Source organism: Rosa chinensis, chromosome 2 (genome assembly GCF_002994745.2).
Source record: "Rosa chinensis cultivar Old Blush chromosome 2, RchiOBHm-V2, whole genome shotgun sequence".
NCBI classification, from domain to species: domain Eukaryota; kingdom Viridiplantae; phylum Streptophyta; class Magnoliopsida; order Rosales; family Rosaceae; genus Rosa; species Rosa chinensis.
The window spans coordinates 6,306,413-6,330,952 of record NC_037089.1 but is presented as its reverse complement, the minus strand read 5'-3'; the positions used below and the strand labels follow the sequence as shown (position 1 = coordinate 6,330,952).

The window sequence follows — 24,540 nt, the reverse complement described above, 5'->3', positions numbered from 1 at the left end:
TCCAAAGACGCCATCATTGTTGTTGCACTGCTGCTAGATCGACACCAGCCTGCGTCGCTCGTGGTGTCCTTGATTCCGTGCCCACGACCGCTAAGCATAGAGAAACAAAGAAGCAGATCTCACTGACCACCACTGGCAACGTTGACCTCGGCCAACCTAGAAGCCAAGAGAACCATAACTATCAATACCCGTCCGGCGGCATCACAACATCGGCGAGGCAAAGCCAACGCTGAAGCCATAATGCAGTTGGACGAGAAGAAACCTGAAAAAAAAAACCCTAAGCAGGAGTCGTGCGTGTGCGGCGCGTTTCTTCCCTCCACCATTTCTTTTGTTGTTTTATTTTCAAAATAAAATAAAAAATAATTTATTTTTCTTCTCATGAATCCAACATGACCTAATATGAGAACAACGCCGCTCTCCCTTAACCCTAGCCCCCAAGGCTGGACTATCTATTTCCGACCATCAATAGTCAATCTCTATGCTAGCGATGGTTCTGGCTATCACATAGTTAGATAAACAAAGGATAGAGTGTGGTGGTACGGGTTCCTACTCAACAGCTTGCTGCCGACCAAGGAAACATAGAGGAACCTGGTTGTCCTCTGCAAATTGCTTTACCTGATCTGGAGAACTTAGCTTTCTCTGGTGAAGAATGGAACAAGATCAATCAACCCCAAACCAAGGCCCTTCACGTCAATCTGATTTACATCAGTTTTGGCGAGTGGTGTTGGGGTACAGGCGGCCGTATTGGATGTCGGCTCCTCGGAGATGGTGCAGCTAGTCGGCATTCCAAAGGATGGCACGGTGCCTCTTGACTTGGTCTCAAAGGTCTCGGCGGTGCCGGTGACACAGAGTCACAGCTGCAGTCAAGCTCACCCAATAAGTTGCCTTGCTTTCTATGGGTTTGGGTTAAGGCCTCTAGGCCTCATCTTGGGCCTCAAAGAAAGTGGACCAACCTTTTGGGGCTAGGTTAAGTTTTATTATTATTATTATTTTTTTTTTTTTTATACTTTGTCTATTTTACTATGTCATAGTATTACCATAGTATATAAGCTTGCTTTAAGTAAATGAGCGATAAGTTCGAATATAGTTGGTCTATCCTATATACCACTATGGTTTTTACCACGAATCATGTCCATTGTTATGTAGCAGTGGGTGAATATGTAATAAACTTCTTGGCATGAGTTCAATCAATGAAATAATCATTAATTAAAAAAAAAACACGAATGTTCTCCCGATAAAAAAATAAAAATGGTTCGAATAAAAAATGAGAGGATGAATAAAATAATAAATAAATAAATAAGAAATGGATGAAGTTGGCAAAATGACAAGTGTGTGTAGAGGGGTCATTTATATATAGCGAAGAAGCGCAAGTTGATTCCAACTCGACACCATTTATATGAGCCCAGATTGATTCCAATTCAACCCTATAAGGAAGCCATGGGAATATGAGATATAAGGCTCTCCCCCGAAACGAAAACCACATCTCTTACTATTGCCTCTGAAAATCACCTCGGCCAAGAAAGCCGAGGGATTAAGGAACAAACGTCCTTCGATGAATAGATTGTGGAGCGTGCCAGCACACGGCCAGAAGGCCAAGTGTGCAATTGTAGATGTAGTAGATGTAGTGCGCGTATTCTTACTTCGTCAAGCAACTAAAATCCGAGGAAGGAACAATCTCAGCTGAGGGTTCGATGCCTTGGAGACAAGGACTTTCAAGTTGTTCAATGGATGAAGCAAATAGTGATTAGTAACTGAACAATTACGTTAAACTACCCCTAATGCAAAAGCATAAACACGATAGTAAAAGAGCAAGGAAGTAAACTCTAGATTAAGTGCAGAAAGGTAAAGAGCAATAAAGTAAATCGCAGGAAAGTAAATAGCGATAAAGTAAAGAGCAGAAAAAGAAAATAATAAATGGCTTGAAGAATAAAATTATCAACCATTATCAAAAAGTAACAAATGAAACAATTGAAATATTGATACTAGATTACAAGAAAAACGAGGGGAAATGACTTGAACTAGTAGAGCCAACAACTAAAGAATTGAAAAGACAATGAAATTAATATGGAGCTAAGAAAAATAAAAGGAAACCCATGATGGAGTTTTGACTAGAGATGTGTGTGTGTGATGTTTTGATTTGTCAATTGCTTTTTTATATAGAGGTGGACTTGCTTGTAGCTGTAGAAGCCTTTCACGCATCCAATTCTTGTGCTCATCTCTGGAACTTCTTTGACAATTAAAACTCTATCTTCATGTGATGAATATTGGCCACGTCCTAGTCTTCTTCACGGGGTAGTAATCTTCTTCTTGTTAAAGTCCTTATCTAACTGTAATCAAAGTTGGTTCAAAAGCCCACGTACTTTGGTTTCATTCTTCTATTACAGTCCCTCATGCACTAAAATGCTAATCTTGCATGCAAACTCCTAATTTGATAAGTCCTAACATGTTGTACCACGTGAAAGTCTTGGAAACTAACAATTGCCAAGTTGAATTAGTAAAACTAATCCATGAGCACCAGTACGTGCATGCATGGGCGGATCTAAGTAGTGGCTTGGGCGGGCTGGAGCCCGTCTGAGATTTTTAGGCTTTAAAAAAAATTAGATGTATACTTTAATTGATGTTTAATTTATCGATGTGGGTTTAAATGTTTAATTTAAGTGGGTAAGTAGGTTTAATTGATTTCAAAACTTATCAAGGTCGATCAGTGGGTCTTCTTTCTGCTGTGCAATTGTTGTGGGTTTAATTGATTTCAATACTTATCATTTTATCAATTGTTGTGCTATCTCAGTATCTCGGCCAGGAGCTTGGCCTCATTCGAATGCCGAGTAATCAGTTCAAGTTTATAGAGTTAACTTTGCAGATTGGGCTTGAGTTTATTTGCTAGCTATTTCATCCTATCCATGGCTTTATATTCAGAACAAACTTTTGGGTTGAAAAAAAAAAACTATATATATGATGTATATTTTTTGTTTATATGTATGTTTGTTTAACGAAGCCACCCAAACTCTTAAATTATCGAAGTCAAACTCCTCTCTGGCTCTCCCATTCTCTACGTCCATCACAAATTCTTATTCTTCTTGTTTTTCTTCTTCGCAAAAAGGCCTAAATTACGGACTAAATTCAATCTTTGAACACTTGAACTCTCAGGTTCTCATCTCCCAATTCTTGCATTCGCACACATGTGCATAATTGTACTAAAAAGCAAAAAGGCCTAAATTACGGACTAAATTCAATCTTTGAACACTTGAACTCTCAGGTTCTCATCTCCCCACTCTTGCATTCGCACACATGTGCATAATTGTACTAATTAAAAAAAAAATTTGGGCTTCACCTAAAGGGATACATAAATTTGTAGCCCTCCCTATTTTCAAATCCTAGATCCGCCACTGTGTGCATGACCTTGACTTCCTTGATATTTATCTCAACCTTAATTAGAAGATATAATAAAACATTCTTTTGCTATGATGCCTTCTTCCTATTAACATACCCTCAAGATAACAACACATTAATAATGAGAAATTCGTTAATCATTATCTTGATTCTCCCTTGAACGGCTATGACTTGATGAAATGAAGGTTGATAAATCAGGTGTTAACACTTACGCTCTCACCAAACGCTAATCCCCAATTCTTCGCCATGAGTACGGTACTAGGATCATCGTCAGATCTCTCGCAGGAAGGTCAGGTCCCCAAACGAGACTCCATTTACTGCTTCTGATTTTTGTTTCTGGTTCTTGTTGCAAATTTTTGTTCAGGGTTCGTGCTTGTGTTCTTGGGTTAATCAAACCCGTTGTTTTGGGTTTCCAGCGGTTAGCTCGTAATTTTTTTCATTTGAAATCACTGCATGCTTTTTCTTTAAGAAAATAGTTCTAGGTTTCAAGCGGTGAGTGCATGCCTTTTCTATTTGCAAAAGTGCCTTTTTTATGTAACTTCACAGACTTAGTTGCATACCTAAATAAACCTTCATTGCCCACTTCGTTGTGTTGGTAATTAGTGGCTGAGAATTTGGCTAAATGTCTATTTAGCAGCTGTACCCACCCGCCTCAAGTAATACTGGCCTTTTGGTCTCTTTTACACTTTATAAGTTTATGAGTATTCTGGGCAAATTAAATTTTAGCGAAGCCTGTGATCATAAAAGGAGGATTTGGCTTTGGTTGAATAGATATGTCTATATGCATGGATTTAAGTTTGAGCCTTTAGATGCTTTACTTCTTAATTAGTTAATTGAGGTTTGCATATATAGTATCTATTTCATATCCGTGTAGGATACCATGCCTAGTAGATGATGCCTAATCTCCATTAATTGGAGTAAATTTGTACCAATGTTTTAATTTTGAAAGAATTCAATTGGTTTTCGAAGGTAAGTAGGCACTTGATATCCAGGTAGGTAGGTAGTCATTTTAGCTTCGTGCCTCTACTCATCACTAAATACTTTTCTTTGCATTGTTCTGCAACTAGCTCTATATATCTGTGTGTGTGTGTGTGTGTGTGTGTGTGTTTCTGAATTTTCATTTTTCTTCTTGTTTCTTGTGAGATATCATTGTTATTCAATCCTATGTAATCATGCTACTCATATTTTGTTTCTGTCATCATCACCATCCTGATACTATTTTTGTTCTAAATGATGGAGACCAGGTGTTGTTGATTTAGAAGACAAGAAGAACGATGACCACAGCACCAGAAAGCGCCCTTACAACACTGAATCTAAACCAGTGGGTGATCTTTGTGGCAATAAGGGTGATAGCCCTAGAAAGGGCCCTCTCGTCATGTCTGACTCTGAATCTGCTGAACTAGCGTGTGAGTTTGCAAATAATAGCACCTCTGGTCAGAAGGGTAACCCCATTGTGAGAGCACTCCCTCAGAACACGCCTCTCTCTGATTTTCTTAAAGCTGAAGCGGAAGCGGAAGCGGAAGCGGAAGCAGGTGATCTTCTTCCAAAAGTCTATCCACCGGGTTATGTTCCTCCAAAGGGAATGCAATGGTTTGTCAGCTCTGCGGGGTTGTAAATTGTCGCACCCCCGGTCTCAGCCGTCCTGTGATGTTGAGTTGTTGCTTTTGTAAAGAGTACGGTACACACTATTCTTTGGATTGCAAAAAATTCCGCGGTCCCCCAATGCCTAAACGGTACAGCTGCTTTTATTGGAAACCAGCCATTTAGAGCGAGGATGTACCTAGGGTAGTGAGGATGCTTTTATGGTATTCAAAAATATTAACGACAATTTGTTAAATTGTAGCTTGTGGAGGGAACTTTAATCAGTGTGTTCTCTACTTCTGTCATGTTTTATATAACTTGGGTTCTGTTGATGCTATGACTTTGCTTTTGGCTGTTGACATATTCAGTAGAATATTGTTCTCTTTTCTTCTTCTGTTTCTTTGGATCTGATCTGCATGTACTTAATTGTGAATTTGGTGGTGTTGTGTATAATGCACTGGTTATCTTCAACTTCATCAGGGATCATTTCTATATATCTTCAATCGATGTGTCTATAATAATTTTCTCATGCATTTCTGCAATGCGATTGACAGGTCTGACTGTCTGAGTTTCCTTCTAGGTTTTCTTATCTGTCTGCTTTTTTTTTTTTTTCTTTCCTGTCTTTCTTAATGCTTGCTCCGACTAGATATTAATCTACATAGTGCTGTTTCTTCCCCCATGATTGTGTGAACTAAAATAAAGTAAAACAAGAAATTTGGAGATATCGATGCAAACCGTGAAGGATTTCCAAAATGTAATGTCACAGCCAGTAACACATTTAAGACTTCGAGGTGAAGCATCAACTTGACTTGTTGTTATTGTATCGAGAGAAGGGGGGTGGGGGGGTCTTATTGTTACAATTGTTTCTCCACTATTTCCTGAATATTAGGAGGCTTTGTCAAGAGGCCATGGTGCTCCTGCCATGACTGCTTCAATCTCGCCTATTTCCCGAGGAACCTTTGTCATGTTCTTACAACTATTGGCTGTGATAAGCTACAAAACCCAGAATAATGCATCGTCACATATGTGAAATCACAAATGCAAAGCTATTAAAAGGATGACTCATAGGGTTAAGATGCAAGTGAATATGATCCAGGCTAAAAGAAACATGGGTCAAAGCTGCAAACGGCTATCATCAGAGTTCAGAGAAAGGGAGTACCACGTCGCTTTCAATTCGAACTCCACCAAAACCTCTAAATCTACCAACTGCTTCATGATTGAAAAACTTTGTAGTATTTGGACTTCCCATGGCTGGAACCAACAAAGCATCTATGAAGTAGCAACCAGGCTCCACTGTTATCACCTAAATACAACCCCCCGAGACAAGCATCAATGCAATATCATTTTAACCAGAGATTGGACAGTTAAACATTTACAACATTCAGTGAAACCCACAAGGATACAAAGAATGGCAAAAGAAACACAAGGAATATTCATTACTAACCATCCCTTCTTGCACTTGTCTTGTTGTACGCAAAGACTTCAGTCCAGGTTCTTTTATCCTCTCCGGTCCCTGTAAATTATGCAATTGATTGTTAAATCAAGGTAAAAATGCCACAAAGCATTAAACAGTGACATCTGTAGTCTCCTGAAAGATAAAACCAGAAATGACTAGCTGATAACTCAAGGATAAGTACCTTCAAGTAGCCACCAGGATCATGAGTGTCAATACCAAGCAAATGTCCGAGCCCGTGAGGCATGAAAACAGCACCCAGTCGTTCAACCATCATATTGTCTACGTTACTAGAATCAAGCACAATGAGCAGATACAATTGAAACTAGAGACAACTTGCAAGTGATCATATATAGAGTACATAATTGAGAAATTATATAATAGACTACATAGTTTAGATGAGATTGTTACCCATCTAGAATCCCCTCTCTCTTTAATGAGTCAAGAATAACCTTTTCTGCTAGTCTGCAATCATAAGGAGGCAACAGAATGTATACCACATTACCGAAAGCTTAAAATGTATACCCACTTCTGGTGCTGTCATCTTCTCTAGGTTACCTGGTTAACTTACTAGTGGTTATTTTAGTTTCTTGTCTTAGTTTGCTCTGATCACCTTGAGATGTTGTTTTGAATTTGAAGTATTTATAATATTCAGAGTCTAGCTATGACCCGACTATGAGTGATTGTGGAGATTTGTGTAAACTAAATTGTGGATCTTGCTTGTTGGATATCTTTTATTTTGGGAATAGCTATTGAGATGTTTTATTTAGTTGTGTAGTTGTTGTAGTTTGGCGAGCAGGGTGGCTCCAGGAGTTGAGGATAGTGTGTATTATTAGAAGTGTAAATGTGTTTTCTTTAGGTTTTGGGTAGTCCATTATTAAGAGTGACTTTGCCAAAATTTTCAGTAGAGTTATTCCTAAGGTGGGCCCTGCAGGGTCACCTTGAATTTCATGGTAAAATTCGGGGCTGGTCTTGTCACAATTATTCTACCTGACTCCAAACGCCGAGCACAATTTGGTACATTTAAACTAAGTACTTCTATAAAGACTTCACAGACGAGCTTCAACTAACACAGACTAGACAAACCTGATCGAGATGAACGTGGTTTGTCACCTAACTACCAACTAGGAAAAACAAGCATACACAAATGCCTATATCGGGCCAGAACCCACTACCTTTCAAAAAGGAATTATTGAAACAAAAACAAACTAAGAAATAAAACCCTAGCAGCAATCTAATTGGTGCAAAACAAGACAGAACCTAAGGCCCAACCAACCTAGCCCAGCCTCCTCTTCCTTGTGCAAAAATATGCCGCACGCACACAGCGAAAATCCACCGCCACTACTTGCAGTGATCGAGCAACTGCCGCCCCCATCAAGGAAGACCACTATTTACCGCGATAACACCACACAGAGGACCCTGATAACAACCAGACTCGGGTCCAAATTAACTCTGGATCCCAACCTCCAAGTAGACACTTGAACCCCTCCAAAGACGCCATCATTGTTGTTGCACTGCCGCTAGATCGACACCAGCTTGCGTTGCTCGTGGTGTCCTTGATTTCGTGCCCACTACTGCTAAGCATAGAGAAACAAAGAAGCAGATCTCACTGACCACCACTGGCAACGTTGACCTCGGCCAACCTAGAAGCCAAGAGAACCATAACTATCAATACCTGTCCGACAACATCACAACATCGGCGAGGCAAAGCCAGCGCTGACGCCGTAGCGCAGCTGGACGAGAAGAAACCTGAAGAAAAAAAAAAAAAAGTCATGCGCGTGCGGCGCGTTTCTTCCCTCCACTATTTCTTTTGTTGTTTTATTTTCAAAATTTTATAAAAAAATTTAGTTTTCTTCTCATGAATCCAACATGACCTAATATGAGAACAACGCCGCTCTCCCTTAACCCTAGCCCCCCAAGGCTGGACTATCTATTTCCGACCATCAATAGTCGATCTCTATGCTAGCGATGGTTATGGCTATCACATAGTTCAGTAAACAAAGGATAGAGTGTGGTGGTACGGGTTCTTACTCAACAGCTTGCTGCCGACCAAGGAAACACAGAGGAACCTGGTTGTCCTCTGCAAATTGCTTTACCTGATCTGGAGAACTTAGCTTTCTCTAGCGAAGAATGGAACAAGATCGATCAACCCCAAACCGAGGCACTTCTCATCAATCTTATTTACATCAGTTTTGGCGAGTGGTGTTGGGGTACAGGTGACCGCATTGGATGTCGCTCCTCTGAGATGGTGCAGCTAGTCGGCACTTCAAAGGATGCCACAATGCCTCTTGACTTGGTCTCAAAGGTCTCGGCGGTGCCGGTGACACAAAGTCATAGCTGCAGTCAAGCTCACCCAATAGGCTGCCTTGCTTTCTATGGGTTTGGGTTAAGGCCTCTGGGCCTCATCTTGGGCCTCAAAGAATGTGGGCCAACCTTTTGGGGCTAGGTTATATTTAAGTTTTATTATTATTATTATTTTTTTTATTTTTTTATATATTTTGTCTATTTTACTATGTCATAGTATTACCATAGTATATAAGCTTGCTTTAAGTAAACGAGCGATAAGTTCGAATATAGTTGGTTTATCTTATGTACCATTATGGTTTTTACCATGAATCATGTCCATTGTTATGTAGCAGCGGATGGATATGTAATGAACTTCTTGGCATTAGTTCAATCAATGAAATAATCATTAATTAAGAAAAAAAAAACACGAATATTCTCCCGATAAAAAAATAATAATAAAAAAAAAATGGTTCGAATATAAGATGAGAGGATGAATAAAATAATAAATAAATAAATAAGAAATGGATGAAGTTGGCAAAATGACAAGTGTGTGAGAGGGGTCATTTATATATAGCGAAGAAGCTTCATGGTGTCAAGCCCAGTTTGATTCCAATTCGACCCTGTGCGGAAGCCATGGGAATATGAGATATAAGGCTCTCTCCCGAAACGAAAACCTCATCTCTTACGCTCTCACCAAACCCTAATCCCCAATTCTTCGCCATGAGTACGGTACCAGGATCATCGTCAGATCTCTCGCAGGAAGGTCAGGTCCCCAAACGAGGCTTCATTTACTGCTTCTGATTTTTGTTTCTGGTTCTTGTTGCAAATTTTTGTTCAGGGTTCGTGCCTGTGTTCAGGGTTAATCAAACCCGTTGTTTTGGGTTTCCAGCAGTTGGCTCGTAACTTTTTCATTTGAAATTTTGAAATCACTGCATGCTTTTTCTTTATTATTGATCGGATATAATTTAAGAAAATAGTTCTAGGTTTCAAGCGGTGAGTGCATGCCTTTTCTATTTGCAAAAGTGCCTTTTTTATGTAACTTCCTCACAGACTTAGTTGCATACCTAAATAAACCTTCATTACCCACTTCGTTGTGTTGGTAATTAGTGGCTGAGAATTTGGCTAAATGTCTATTTAGCAGCTGTACCCACCCGCCTCAAGTAATACTGGCCTTTTGGTCTCTTTCACACCTCTATAAGTGTATGAGTATTCTGGGCAAATTAAATTTTAGCGAAGCCTGTGATCATAAAAGGAGGGTTTGGCTTTGGTTGAATAGATATGTCTATATGCATGGATTTAAGTTTGAGCCTTTAGATGCTTAACTTCTTAATTATTTAATTGAGGTTTGCATATATAGTATCTATGTCATATCCGCGTAGGATACCATGCCTAGTAGATGATGCCTAATCTCCATCAATTGGAGTAAATTTGTACCAATGTTTTAATTTTGAAAGAATTCAATTGGATTTTGAAGGTAAGTAGGCACTTGATATCCAGGTAGGTAGGTAGTCATTTTAGCTTCGTGATGCATAAGCCTCTACTCATCACTACATATACTTTTCTTTGCATTGTTCTGCGCAACTAGCTCTATATATATATATGTGTGTGTGTGTGTGTGTGTGTGTTTCTGAATTTTCATTTTTCTTCTTGTTTCTTGTGAGATATCATTGTTATTCAATCCTATGTAATCATGCTACTCATATTTTGTTTCTGTCATCATCACCATCCTGATACTATTTTTGTTCTAAATGATGGAGACCAGGTGTTGTTGATTTAGAAGACAAGAAGAACGATGATCTCAGCACCAGAAAGCGCCCTTACAACACTGAATCTAAACCAGTGGGTGATCTTTGTGGCAATAAGGGTGATAGCCCTAGAAAGCGCCCTCTCGTCATGTCTGACTCTGAATCTGCTGAACTAGTGTGCAGGGCCGGTCCTGAGAATTCAGAGACCCAGTGCGAAAATTTAACCGAGGTCTTGTGTTCATTGCATAATGACTCTTTTTTTTTTTTTGAAGAACATTGCATAATGACTTAAAAATAAATAAATGGGTATAACAAAGTACGAAAGTAAAAAAAGAAAAAGAAAAAAAGAAGAGAAAATAAGAAAGGAAGATTAAAACAGAAAAAGAGAAAAGCAAAAAAATTAGAGACACGGAAAGTAGAAAAAAAAAATGGAAGATTAAAGTACGGAGCCTGGGATTCGAACCCGTGAAAAGGGAATACCCGCGAGACGTTGCCAGCCTACCAACTAGACTACACAAGCCTCTTAGATTATAAGGGGAACTAACTTTATTATATTTCTCTTGTACCAATATATATATGTATTTGAAACTCGAAGCCGGAGGCCGCCCATTTCCAGAGGCCTTGTGCGGCGGCACTATGTGCACACCCTCAGGGCCGCCCATGCTAGTGTGTGAGTTTGCAAATAATAGCACCTCTGGTCAGAAGGGTAACCCCATTGTGAGAGCACTCCCTCAGAACACGCCTCTCTCGGATTTTCTTAAAGCTGAAGCTGAAGCGGAAGCGGAAGCGGAAGCAGGTGATCTTCTTCCAAAAGTCTATCCACCGGGTTATGTTCCTCCAAAGGGATATGCAATGGTTTGTCAGCTCTGCGGGGTTGTAAATTGTCGCACCCCCGGTCTCAGCCGTCCTATGAAGATGAGTTGTTGCTTTTGTAAAGAGAGCGGTACACACTATTCTTTGGATTGCAAAAAATTCCGCGGTCCCCCAATGCCTGAACGGTACAGCTGCTTTTATTGGAAACCAGCCATTTAGAGGGTAGTGAGGATGCTTTTATGGTATTCAAAAATATTAACGACAATTTGTTAAATTGTAGCTTGTGGAGGGAACTTTAATCAGAGTGTAGTCTAATTCTGCCATGTTTTGTATAACTTGGGTTCTGTTGATGCTATGACTTTGCTTTTGGCTGTTGACATATTCTGTAGAATATTGTTCTCTTTTCTTCTTCTGTTTCTTTGGATCTGATCTGCATGTACTTAATTGTGAATTTGGTGTTTTGCTGTGTATAATGCACTGGTTATCTTCAACTTCATCAGGGATCATTACCTTATATCTGCAATCGATGTGTCTATAATAATTTTCTCATGCATTTCTGCAATGCGATTTATAGGTCTGAGTTTCCTCCTAGGTTTTCTTATTTGTCTGCTTTTTTTTTCTTTCTTAATGCTTGCTCCGACTAGATATTAATCTACATAGTGCTGTTTCTTCCCCCATGATTGTGTGAACTAAAATAAAGTAAAGGGTCATTATTACAAATGGTACCTGAAATTTACTTCTATTTTATCGATAGTACCTGAACTTCAATTTTCATCACAACCACCTAAGACCATATCCGATCAAAACTCTTATAGAAATTGGCAAGTGAGCGCGAGTTTATAACTTTTATGGTGAAATGACCGTGTTACCCTCACATGACCCTGTTCATAATTTTTTTTTTTTTTTAAAGTAACTTTTATGTTTTCTCGTTCAAGTTCTTTTCTTCATTCGTCTTTCTTCCTCATCCTATTATTCTCAGCTAAAAATAATCTCCTTTAAATGACCCATCTTTAGATCAGCCATGGATTCTTACAAGCTTCTTTTTCTTTTTCTTTTTTTATTCTTCAACAATTTGATCCAAATTCTAGTTTGAATCAATTTAACGTAATATTCCTCGGTGTTTAAGCTTCTGGATTCACGCAACAAATAAACCCAAAAAAAATAAACATGTATGATGATATGGGAGTTGAGTCTTCGAATGTAAAATAGAAAACGAGAGGCATATGCTTGTATAATTGATGAACAAGAAACTACAAAGAGAAGAAGAATCTCATCACTAAAGATTAATCAACAACAAAAATTGTAGAAGAAAAAGAAGAAGTTTTGGTTTTTTTCTCTTCCAGCTATCTGGTAGTTGAATCTCTTACCAACTCCTGTGGGAGCACAACCCAGTACCATCACTACCACTATTTGGTAATTGAATTTTTTTAGAACAACACCGGACAATACCCTCTTTTTAGCCTTTACCTGAATATGGATTTTGGGTTTTAAGAAGAGATCTCGAAGTGGATCTTTAGGGCAGTGATCGATCGCTCATTTTATTTTATTTTCCCTCAAATTCGGGTGTGGAGAGTGAGGGATGGGCGCAGAAATTGTCCAAAATGCCACCAAAAATGAGTTGAAATGATAATTTTAACCTCCACAGCTGAGTCACATGCACGTGCTAATTTTTGCCGAAGTACTGACTAAATGTAGCCTTAGGTACTATTTTAGATAAAATAAAAAACTTCAGATACTGGTTGTGACGAAAATTGAAATTCAGGTACCATCGATAAAATAAAGGTAAAGTTCAGGTACCATTTGTGATAATAACCCTAAAGTAAAACAAGAAATTTGAAGATGCAAACCGTGAAGGATTTCCAAAATGTAAAGTCATATCACATTTATTATTGCTTTGACGAATGGAAGACTTCGAGGTGAAGCATCAACTTCTTATTGTTATTGTATCGAGAGAGTGGGGGGGGGGGAGGACTCGACTTATTGTTCTCCACTGTTTCCTGAATATTAGGATGCTTTGTCAAGAGGCCATGGTGCTCCTGCCATGACTGCTTCAATCTCGCCTATTTCCCGAGGAACCTTTGTCATGTTCTTACAACTATTGGCTGTGATAAGCTACAAAACCCAGAATAATGTATAAGGATGCATCGTCACATATGTGAAATCACAAATGCAAAGCTATTAAAAGGATGACTCATAGGGTTAAGATGCAAGTGAATATGATCCGGGCGAAAGAAACATGGGTCAAAGCTGCAAACGGCTATCATCAGAGTTCAGAGAAAGGGAGTACCACGTCGCTTTCAATTCGAACTCCACCAAAACCTTTAAATCTACCAACTGCTTCATGATTGAAAAACTTTGTAGTATTTGGACTTCCCATGGCTGGAACCAACAAAGCATCTATGAAGTAGCAACCAGGCTCCACTGTTATCACCTAAATACAACCCCCCGAGACAAGCATCAATGCAATATCATTTTAACCAGAGATTGGACAGTTAAACATTTACAACATTCAGTGAAACCCACAAGGATACAAAGAATGGCAAAAGAAACACAGGGAATATTCATTACTAACCATCCCTTCTTGCACTTGTCTTGTTGTACGCAAAGACTTCAGTCCAGGTTCTTTTATCCTCTCCGGTCCCTGTAAATTATGCAATTGATTGTTAAATCAAGGTAAAAATGCCACAAAGCATTAAATACTGACATCTGAAGTCTCCTGAAAGATAAAACCAGAAATGACTAGCTGATAACTCAAGGATAAGTACCTTCAAGTAGCCACCAGGATCATGAGTGTCAATACCAAGCAAATGTCCGAGCCCGTGAGGCATGAAAACAGCACCCAGTTGTTCAACCATCATATCGCCTACGTTACTAAAATCAAGCACAATGAGCAGATACAATTGAAACTAGAGACAACTTGCAAGTGATCATATATAGAGTACATAATTGAGAAATTATATAATAGACTACATAGTTGAGATGAGATTGTTACCCATCTAGAACGCCCTCTCTCTTTAATGAGTCAAGAATAACCTTTTCTGCTAGTCTGCAATCATAAGGAGGCAACAGAATCAGAATGTATACCACATTACCAAAAGCTTAAAATTTTTGTTTAATATAGTCATACTTATGCATATCGACCCAGCTTACTCCAGGTTTCAGTGCCGATATGACAGCATTGTGAGCATCAAGAACAGCCTGCAAGTATGATAAATTGATAATTAGAAACAAAATAACCGTGTACCATAAAACTGATAAAAACATAAAGATATGCCAAGCAGACCCTGCACACCAGGCTAGAGTCCTAAATATGTAAACACGCCTGACCGCGCACCCAGACACAAAGCAAGACAAAAACTGATAATATGATCAACATCATAATACCAATTACTTACGTTGTATATAAGGGATTGGTCAGAGGTAAACTTTCCATTCACCTGCAGAAAAAAAGTTGAAAGAATTTTAAGAAACAATGGGGGGAAATAATTACAAGCTGTCAGATTCAAGAGCACCATAAAACATCTGTATAAATGGAAAATTGAAAAGTCACAAGGCATCACTCAGGCAACAACTATCTAAAATTGAATAAATTGATAAATTTAAAAGTCTAGGCCCACTAATGAAGTAATAGATAGCAATATCTCAAGTTCACTAGCAAGATAAATGTACAATTGCAAAGATATATACTCACAGGGTAGGAACAAGTTATGTCAGACCCATAAAAATTATATTCAGCTCCCATATCAAGCAATGCCAAATCTCCATCTTCCAGGGTCTACAAAAAAAGATGTGATGATGATTTTGATACGGTAACAAAGTACTTGAGAACTTCAGCTGCAGAAAGTCTATGTTACCCTGTCATTTGGAGCTGCTGCATGCCCATAATGGAGAACAGCACTGTATTTTCAAGACATAAGACTTCAGTCAACCGTTTATTTACAGTTTGACTTACGTCAATGTCAATACACTCACACTCATGGTGAAATCAAACAAAGGTGTTAACACCAGAACTAAAAGTTAGAACTCACAACCAAATTTAAAGGCCTATGATCTCTTTCCATATGCTATTATTACAAACAGATAACATCTAAAAAGGCTGTATTTGTAGTTGTGATTAAGTATCATTTAAAATGAATGGAATTAGAATATCATACAAAATATGATAGAGAAATAGAGGTGGTGTACTATACCAGTGGATTATTAAAGCAGCATTATAAAAAAAATAAAAAATAAAAAACTGTTAACTTTTAGCTAAAAACAGCTTACCTATTTCCGCCAGTAGCACAAATACAAGTATAAGAGCAGTGTCTACAGCCACCATACATGTAGGTGTGGTGAACAAATATGCTTTCCAGCTGATACTCATACATGCCTGCCCTAACTTTTCTCATGACCTGGTCAGAAACAAAAATTGCAAGAAATTCATTATTCAAGAGCAGGACTAAGAACAAGCCGCTCAGTTTCCGAAATTTTCTACAGATATAATAAGAACTAGTCCAAACCAAGAAGATTTTGAAAAGTTCAAAAAAAGTTCATGCAACAATGAACCACTTATCCCTTTACTGAGTTGGTTTTTGCCATTAGTTAGATACATAACTCTCAAGAATGAGATGCAATAATATATGTGAATGTACAATTACTGCTTAGAAAAAGAATATCTGGGATAAAATATTTGGCAAAAGAGACATTTCATAAAAGGTTACCTCGACATGAGCTTCAGAGCTTATATCATTGGCAAACTGGATAACGGCGATCTCCAGATCTGATTTTGTAACACGGCATTCAGTCAAAATCGGATGCAAGGTAGTCAAGTCCGTGTCAAAGTTATCAATCTCCTATATAAAGATTAAGAAGACATAGTCAATATAATATTGTAATTATGAAAATGTTATATATGAAGATACACACTGTGATGCAGTAATGATATCGGTGAGGCATTACAAATATTACATTAAAGCATTTATATGTATGTATATATTTATTTATCTTTTTATTTGTTCAACATAACAACACCTATCATTCCCCTAACCAATCTTAACCACCTGAACCTACACATCGTTATATTGTGATAGTATGAATAACTTCTGTGAAATAGGAAGGGAGTCTGAGAATTAAAAACCTGAAACTCTGCTGGTTTCGAGAATTTATCACTGTCAGTGTTGAGCCCATGCAAGAGAAACAATAAAGGTTTACCAGATGCCTGCCATTCATCTTGTAAAACTTTTGTAATCTCATCGGTATAGTATGCCACACTAACCATATATCTCTCCTGCAAATGAAAACAATAGCGTGAGCCGATAAGTAACAAAAGCATATTACACTGGCACATAAAGAAACAACAAAACCTCCAATCACCTTAAAGTAGGATAACGGCTTTATCTCCCCCAACCAAACAGCATACTCGGCAGGTAATCTAGGAGAAAACAGAATAGATTTCCCAGTCGCAATGTCCTTCGGGAAAACAGGTACAACAAGATCAGTTCACAATAAGAACACTTCAGCTCAAAACACCACTCGACAAGAAATAACACCCCGACTAATACATAAAATTTCGCAAATATATACTTACTATAGCACCATAGAAACCAGGCTCTCTTACTCCAAACAAGTAAGCAAAGTAACTCTCCTGCCTATAAACAAAATCAAACATCATTTAGAAAATAAACTCATCTTTAAAAGAACACAGTGAAAGTTGGCAAGCACCTTCACAATGATGTTAACCAAGGTTTTTACCGTATCGATTATACAAATGATTCCTATTTCTCTAGGTTAAACTTAGTGGCTACTAACATTAGCAAATTCCATCCAATCAATCAAAACAAAGCTAACAAGAAATATACACATCAATAATTCAAGCTATTGAGTACCTAAAGACATCGACGTGATCAGTATCGTAGCGATTTTGTTCCTCGCCTCCCTAGAACAAATTTACAGAAATCAAAATCAAATTTGATTTTGTGTGAATAAAATAATCGAAATGAAGCAAGTAGAAGAAAGAGCGTGATTACTTGGAGCAAGACGAAGCCATGGAGGGGCCGAGAGGACTGAGAGAGATGGTGGCGAATAGAGTTGAGGAGCTTTTCGCGGTTGCGGAGGTGGAGTTCGATCGGGACCGGAGGAGGAGTCAGCGACGATGACGTAGCCATGGAAATGGCTGCTGCTTCTTAATTCGGGTCAAAAACAAAGCTGCAACTTATTTATATGATGAAAATGGGTCGGATCCGGGATATTTGGGCCTAGGCACAGGCCCATTTCTGAGCTCATTAACGTCTCATCAACCTTCGGTTCATCAAATTTGTTACACACTGACACACACACTCCCAAAAAGAAAAAAGAAAAATTATTCTTTTTTAAACCCTTGTAGCATGTCTTAATTTTTTTCATATGCCACTACTGAGTCATTGGATATATGTTGAAGGTCATACATTACGATTTAAGCGATTTCTCTTGACATCCAAGGTATACAGGGTCGAATTTTGGTTTTGATAATGAAAATATCGTATTTTATACAAAAACATGACCGACATTAACATGTACTTAATTGCTAGAACGATAATGATCTAAAGATGTGTGATGAGTCACACTAGATGTCTAGATCATATGGTAAAATGTGCGTACTTGAATTCCACGAGTGTTTTTCCCTTTGCTTGACGCCGAAGTGAATTTGGGATTCAAGAAAGAAAAGTCTCCCTGATATATCAAAGGTGTAGGGGTAGCCATTTTGGTTCAGAGCAGTCTTTGTGAGAACCCAAAAGAGAGTTTCTATTGGGATCTCCAAATCTGCTCACTTGACCTCACTCTGTTATGAATTATTAAATGACACATATAACCTACTATAAAATTACTATTAGGGACAATAATTATACCCAAAAAATGGTTATATTTATTTTCTCTAGACTTTCCAATTCAATAATATTAGATTTCATTCTTTATTATTTTCCCTATCTATTTTCATTTTCCAATTTCACTACGTACTCATTAAAGCATTCATATATATATATATATATATATTAAGAAATAAAACTATGATTAAGATAAAAATGTATGATATGCATATTGAACGCATATTAGTTAGGGAGAACAAAATAAATTGTATTATGCCCTAAATCTAAATCTATCTATTATATTTGTAAAAAGAAGAAGAAGAAAAAAAAAGCTAGCAAATAAAAATAAATAAAAAATATTTAAATAATTAATCATGAGGTACAGAAAATAGAGAAACATTAAGAAAAAAAAAATTTTGAACAGCTAAAAAAGAAAAGGTAAATAAAAAAAATCACATAATAGTTCATGTTATTTTATTTTTATTAATTTTTAAAACTTAATACCTTGTGTTTGATTTTTTTTTTATTGGATAAGAGATTTATGTTATCTGATTAAGGAATGAAGATATAATTAAGATTTATAGAGTAATTAAATCATTGAAATGACTAAGTTTTTTTATTATAAAGATCTTAGTTTGTTTGTAAATTAATTATATGAGTGAGGTTATTTGAGGAACTTTAGTGAGGTTTAATGAGTAAATTTAGTATTTAAAAATTTGATAGGAGGTGTAAAAAGCATAGAAGTCAAGTGAGTAAATTTGGAGGTTCCAATAAAAAAACTCAACCCAAAAACAATTACAAAGGCCCAACAACACTTAAGAACAGAAAGAACAGCCCAACTAACCCTAACCAACAAAGATTGCTACAATCAAAAAACCGGAAACCAAAAGTAAAACCATAAACAACCCTAAACAGATCAAAACCCAGCAACAACAAGAACTTTAGAAAACATGCAGATTAAAAATCCGCAACACCAGCAATCAATTCAACGCTGGAGCCAAACATATCAGATTCCCAGATTGGAGGTGAGTTGTGCCCGAAGCTTTCGTGTTTTTCTTCTCTGCAAGTTATCCTAGCTCATTAAAAGTTAAAGCATCCCACAATTGAAAAACAGAAGAAAACAACAGTACGTAGCTTAGTGAAAATTAGGCTGAAAGTTACTAGAATGTTATATGCATACTGTATCTGCATGCAAGCATGTGTTTGAATTCAATTTTCGAGGCCATAATTGAAAACTGAACAATTTCATGAGTTCCAATGTAAGGCCATGTAGGAGATGATCGATTATTGTCATTGCACCTTCTCCCGGCCTGGTTGGCAGGGAGGTGGTCAGGTGGGTATATACACACATATATTGTTAGACACTGAATTACGCGTTTTATGTATGTTCTCAGATTGTGAATCTAAATTAATCGCGTAGTTATTACTTTACTGAGTGATATATTTATAAATCAGATTAAGAACTTGACGACTTGTTATCCGGCAAGATTGAGTTTTGTTACATAAAGACCACGGACATACGAAAGTAAAAATCAATCGGGACAAACATCCAAGTCAATAAGAAGAGGAGGGATAAATCTGTAGAAGAATTAAGTTGTAAGAAACCAAGAGAAATGGCATTAATTCAGAGTATGATAAAACAATCTTATCTCTAACTGAGTCAGTGTGCATGGATGTTCTTGGATCATAATTTAGGAGAACAATCAACTTTCAACTATATATGCAATTATTAGCTTAAGCTAATATTGTTTCAAACACAACACATACGCACAACGGCACACAACATATAAATACATGCATTTTTTCAAGGATAGGAGGAAATTAAGCACATGGTTGGTAGTTTGGTACACAGAAAGTTCTCCTCAAAAAGGTGATTCTTGGCACGTAAGTGGAATTTTTTTTTTTTAATTTAATAATACATAATTCAATCATGTAAACGCTTAACAAATTAAAACAATTGCAAGTGGAAGCCAGGGAAGAACACAACGTATAGATTAACATTTAAATGCAGAAAGATAATCATACAAATTGATTATGAGTATTTGCGCATTATTGGTAGTCAATGAGTCTCATGTAGTCTATGTGGACTATAGTAGATCACATACTAGGGCAAACATACACACAAAGCGTATAATTGTGTACGTACTCAATAACAATAACAATATATATATATATATATAAGGATATGCACATTTGTTAGATTTAGCAGCATATGCAGATGCAGAAGCTGTAGGAAATTTCAAAAGTAAAGACAATTATGGCTTGTTGGCATTTTTAGGCACATTAGTTAAACAATGTACCCAAGTTGTGATTATATATATATATATATATACATATAGGAGAATTCTTGGGTACCTTGGTGTTTGCCATACCCTCATTTTGTTAAATATTTTTGACCATTGGATTAGTAATATATCTAATGGTTCAAAATATTTAACAAATTGGTAACTTGTTTAGCCCTTAGCCTTTCTAATTATGCTATTCATTTCAAATAAGCAAAAATGTTAACACAAACTACTAATTGAATTGAAAACAATAAAGATAGTGAAAACAATAAAGCCAATTAATGTTTGATTATCAATTGACAATTGACAATTCCGATTTTCCTTTTTCAAAAAAAATTAAAAGAACCTTCTATCCTAAGTTCACCGAATTACCATTAGTTAAATAGTCTATATTACTAATTAATTTTATTATTAGTGAATTAATGTTTGATTAATGCTTGTTATTAATGGACAATTACACAATTGAAAATTATGTTTTTTCTCTATTAAAAACAAAACCTTCTAACCTAAGTTCGCAAAATTAGTATTAGTTAAGTAGTCTTTATTACCAATTAATTATATCATTAGTAGTTTCCTTAACCAAATATAATTCTTTTTACATGCATTTTATGACAACCACAACAATTAGTGTAAAAATAAATAATATTTGTTTTAAATGTAGTCAAATGAGAACCTACTTTAGGACTTGTTTACTCAAATGAGAATCTACTTTACTCTAATGAGAACCTATTATAATTACCAATTTTAGGACTTAATTACTCAAATGAGAACCTACTTTACTCTAACGAAGACCTTATTTACTTTAATGAGGATTTTTTTTTCTAATTACCACATGTGTCCTCAAAGTGATTACATGAGTCCTCAGAGTGGTAAATATTATATAAAATAGAACATGTATGAGAAATTTTAATGTCCATAGTTTTACCCGTCCTCATTTGTGTAATAAAGTTCTCATTTGCTTAATGAAAGTAATATAATGTGTAATGTCCATCGTCGAGTTAGTAATTACTTTTAATTGACGTAATTTACCACAAATTTCAACAATTGATGAAAAAAAGAAAAGTTTTGTTCTAATTATAGTAATTCCTAAACTAATGTACTAATTTATGGACAATTTAACAAGTATGACAACAAATTTGTTGTCAGAGTAGTAAATCTTTATGTTTTTATCATTAATGAAATGATTACTACAATGACTACACATTTTACCACAATTACAACAATTGATGTAAAAGCGGTAATTTTTGTCCTATTTATAGTAATTACTCAACCTAAACTAATGTACTAATTTATGGACAATTTAACAAGTGCAACAACAAATTTGTTGTCAAAATGGTAAATCGTTATATTTTTATCATTAATGGAATAATTACTTAATGACTACATATTTTACCATAACTCGAAACTATTGGTGTAAAAGTGGTAACTCTTGTTCTGATTGTAGTAATTACTTCAAAAACTATACCATTTACAAGATTACCAACCATTTTACAATTCCGATAACATTTGTGACTTTGTGTTGTGAACATGGTCAAATTAAAATTAGACCAAAAGATATGTAACAACTCAGTATTGTAAGGAGCTTCTCCACTTGATAATCAAGGTCTAAATTTGATAAAAGTTGTCCAAATATGATATTTACATCTTTAACCACTCAATTACAATAACCACAACAATTGTTGTCATAAGTCGTAATTGTAGTTCAACTATGTGTAATTTATTATTTTGACAATACTTGTTACATGATTTTTAACAATGTTACATATCAAGAAAAAGTGTGTTGTTAATATGGTAAATTTTATTTTTAAAAATGACACATGCCGATATTTAATTGGGTAACCTGTTGACCAGTTCAGTAGGTTTCCACTATATTAATTTACTAAAAGTAAAAAAAAAAAAAATAAGGGTATGACATACATCAAGGTACCCAAGACGACCCCTATATATATATATATATATATTTGTCTATCAAAGACTCACAATTAAGCTCATGGCTTTCAGAAAACTTGTTCAAAAAAATTGTTTATTGTTATAATTTAAGTACGTACTTGCTTATGTAACTATATACGGACGTGTCTTAGTTAGTCATAAACAAAATCGAATGGAGGCAGCAGAGAGAGTACTATTAATATTTGATTACCAACCCAATATTCTATATTTTGATCTAGCTATATCTCTTCGACATGATCTATCCTAGCTTGATTATAATAAACTAAGAATCCCAAGTGGCACATTGTCATTGGTGATATATCTTTCGTGAAGATATTTGGCCTTTGATTGAAATTGGGTTACAAACATGCCAACTCACATCTCTCTTTTCAGAAAATTAAACCCTCATTTCATCATATGTGATTCACCCCTCTGTCCATTCTTCAGCTTTTCTATTCTAGAAGTATGAAATGATTCGAGGGATTCAAAAATGAACTATGAAGGTCTTTTTTGGCTGCACCAAATGCAACAAGGCTAGCTAGCATGCCACTTAATTAAGGACACAAAACCACGTATGTATCTTCAGTATAACTGGGTTGTAGTCCTTATTAGCAACATAAAGTGACATATAATTTGACTCTTTTACTTAATTAGCAGATGTTGACACAGTAGCTACTAAACGATTAAGAAATCTTATTAATCCAACTAGCTGTAGTATAAATATATTCCCCTCACTGTCCTGTACAACTTTCCAACTTATTTGATAAAGATGATTAAGTAGATAAACTGGGTGATGCACTGCAGAAAGGCCATATATCTTGGACAGTGCAGAAGACTGTAAACTGTAAAGCCATATTGGTCTGTCCGTGTCATACGTGTCAGTCCCATTTTGTGGTGCATGCTAGTTTCCAACATGCATTGACATGTTTCCTCTCGTAATCAGTTGTGGAATCCACTTCAAAATGTGACACACCAGCTTTCTTAGAAATGAGCTCGAGTACATGATTATTTCCTAATTAGTACCTGATTTCTTAATTTTGTAGTCGGTATGCTTAGCTTAATTGAAATCGCTGCTGCAGAAGCTGGCTCTGATACTTATTGATAGTTTGATAATTAGGGTTTAAAGTTTAGGTGTACAAGTATATATATCTTTTAAACTTCATAGAGCTTTGCTTAATTAGGGTTTAACATTTAGAGTTCATGTAACAAGTAAGTAAGGTCATCATTCTCTTTGGTTTGCACAATTAAAAATTATTCCGAGGAACTCTATACATATCTTTGCTTATATTAGGTATACAAGATGTAAATAAGTATGTATACCTCGTCTTAATTAGAGGTTAGGGTTTAGAATTCAGATGTACGTACTTGACCTTATGTCTTTGCTTAACAATCGGTGAAAACTAACTAGCCATAGCTGATAGCTCCATGTTTTCTGTAATGATAATGTATATCATACGTACGATGATGTTTTAGAGGCCAACTTGGGGTGCAACCTTTCTCGAGGAACATGTAGGTTTATTCTTTTACAACAAATTTCATGGTTTTCAAACCAATGGGCAACTTGTGCCGGGTTTGTTTCTAAAATTTCATGGTTTTAAAACCAATGGGCAACTTGTGCTGAGTTTGTTTCTAATTAATGAGATGAAAACCTCATTCCACTGAGAATACACAGTAGTGTAATATCCCATGACTTCAATCCTATTATTAATATAACATAAATTTGTTATGTATGCAAATTATATAAAAATGAAGTTCATATCTGATGCAGACCTTTTGTTTGATACTTGTCTCTCCTTTGCAGGCTGAATAGTCGCCCCTAGTCGTCATCTGGTAACACCATTCACGTTATCTGCTATATGTTTGCTGCCTAGCTGTTTAGTTCTTGCACATGGATTTGAATTTTTACCATCTTGAGCCCCAAAATGTACTATTGTCTGTCTTTTAAATTTTTTTTCTTCTTCTTATTTCATTAGAATTCTTTCTCGAACAGTGTTAGAGTTTTTAAGATTATCTCGGATCATCAAATGAATATTGGTACCACTACACGTTAACATGGCACAATCGCACATCTCGCATGTAGAGAAACCACAGCATTTTGCAACAAATCAAACTTGTAGAATTTTATTATTCTTGAGAAGTTGAGAGCCTATTATTATGCACAATTTCAAATAAACCTAAAAGATGCATCTCCAAAAAAGAAACCAAAAGAAGGGGAAATTCTAGTGTAGTGGTGG

General features: G+C 36.3%; 2 protein-coding genes across 4 annotated transcripts; one reads left to right on the top strand and one right to left on the bottom strand.

The window, feature by feature from the left end:
• Window positions 1–3,453: 3,453 nt before the first annotated feature.
• On the top strand, window positions 3,454–11,677 carry LOC112189735. 2 transcript variants are annotated; one of them, XR_005807308.1, is made up of 3 exons: window positions 3,454–3,679; window positions 4,635–5,068; window positions 10,473–11,677. XR_005807308.1 is itself a non-coding variant. In XM_040515428.1 (3 exons), exons 1-3 carry the CDS (start codon window positions 3,637–3,639, stop codon window positions 10,745–10,747), a joined length of 606 nt encoding a protein of 201 aa, XP_040371362.1. In that variant the 5' UTR covers window positions 3,454–3,636; the 3' UTR covers window positions 10,748–11,677. The 2 variants fall into 2 exon arrangements, 1 of the variants encoding a protein (XP_040371362.1); XM_040515428.1 differs by having other exon boundaries at window positions 4,635–4,922.
• LOC112189733 (xaa-Pro dipeptidase) lies at window positions 5,809–17,447 on the bottom strand. Of its 2 annotated transcripts, none has more exons than XM_024329083.2 (16): window positions 17,277–17,447; window positions 17,136–17,185; window positions 16,838–16,898; window positions 16,624–16,719; window positions 16,388–16,537; window positions 15,972–16,103; window positions 15,535–15,662; window positions 15,123–15,165; window positions 14,960–15,043; window positions 14,664–14,705; window positions 14,396–14,466; window positions 14,261–14,314; window positions 6,609–6,714; window positions 6,416–6,484; window positions 6,131–6,274; window positions 5,809–5,964 (listed from the first exon to the last, which is right to left on the bottom strand). In XM_024329083.2, the coding sequence occupies exons 1-16, from the start codon at window positions 17,412–17,414 to the stop codon at window positions 5,857–5,859; spliced, it is 1,476 nt and encodes a 491-aa protein (XP_024184851.1). In that variant the 5' UTR covers window positions 17,415–17,447; the 3' UTR covers window positions 5,809–5,856. The 2 variants fall into 2 exon arrangements, with proteins under 2 accessions (XP_024184851.1, XP_024184850.1); XM_024329082.2 differs by lacking the exons at window positions 5,809–5,964; window positions 6,131–6,274; window positions 6,416–6,484; window positions 6,609–6,714 and adding exons at window positions 13,011–13,380; window positions 13,556–13,699; window positions 13,841–13,909; window positions 14,034–14,139.
• Between the last annotated feature and the right edge of the window lie 7,093 nt (window positions 17,448–24,540).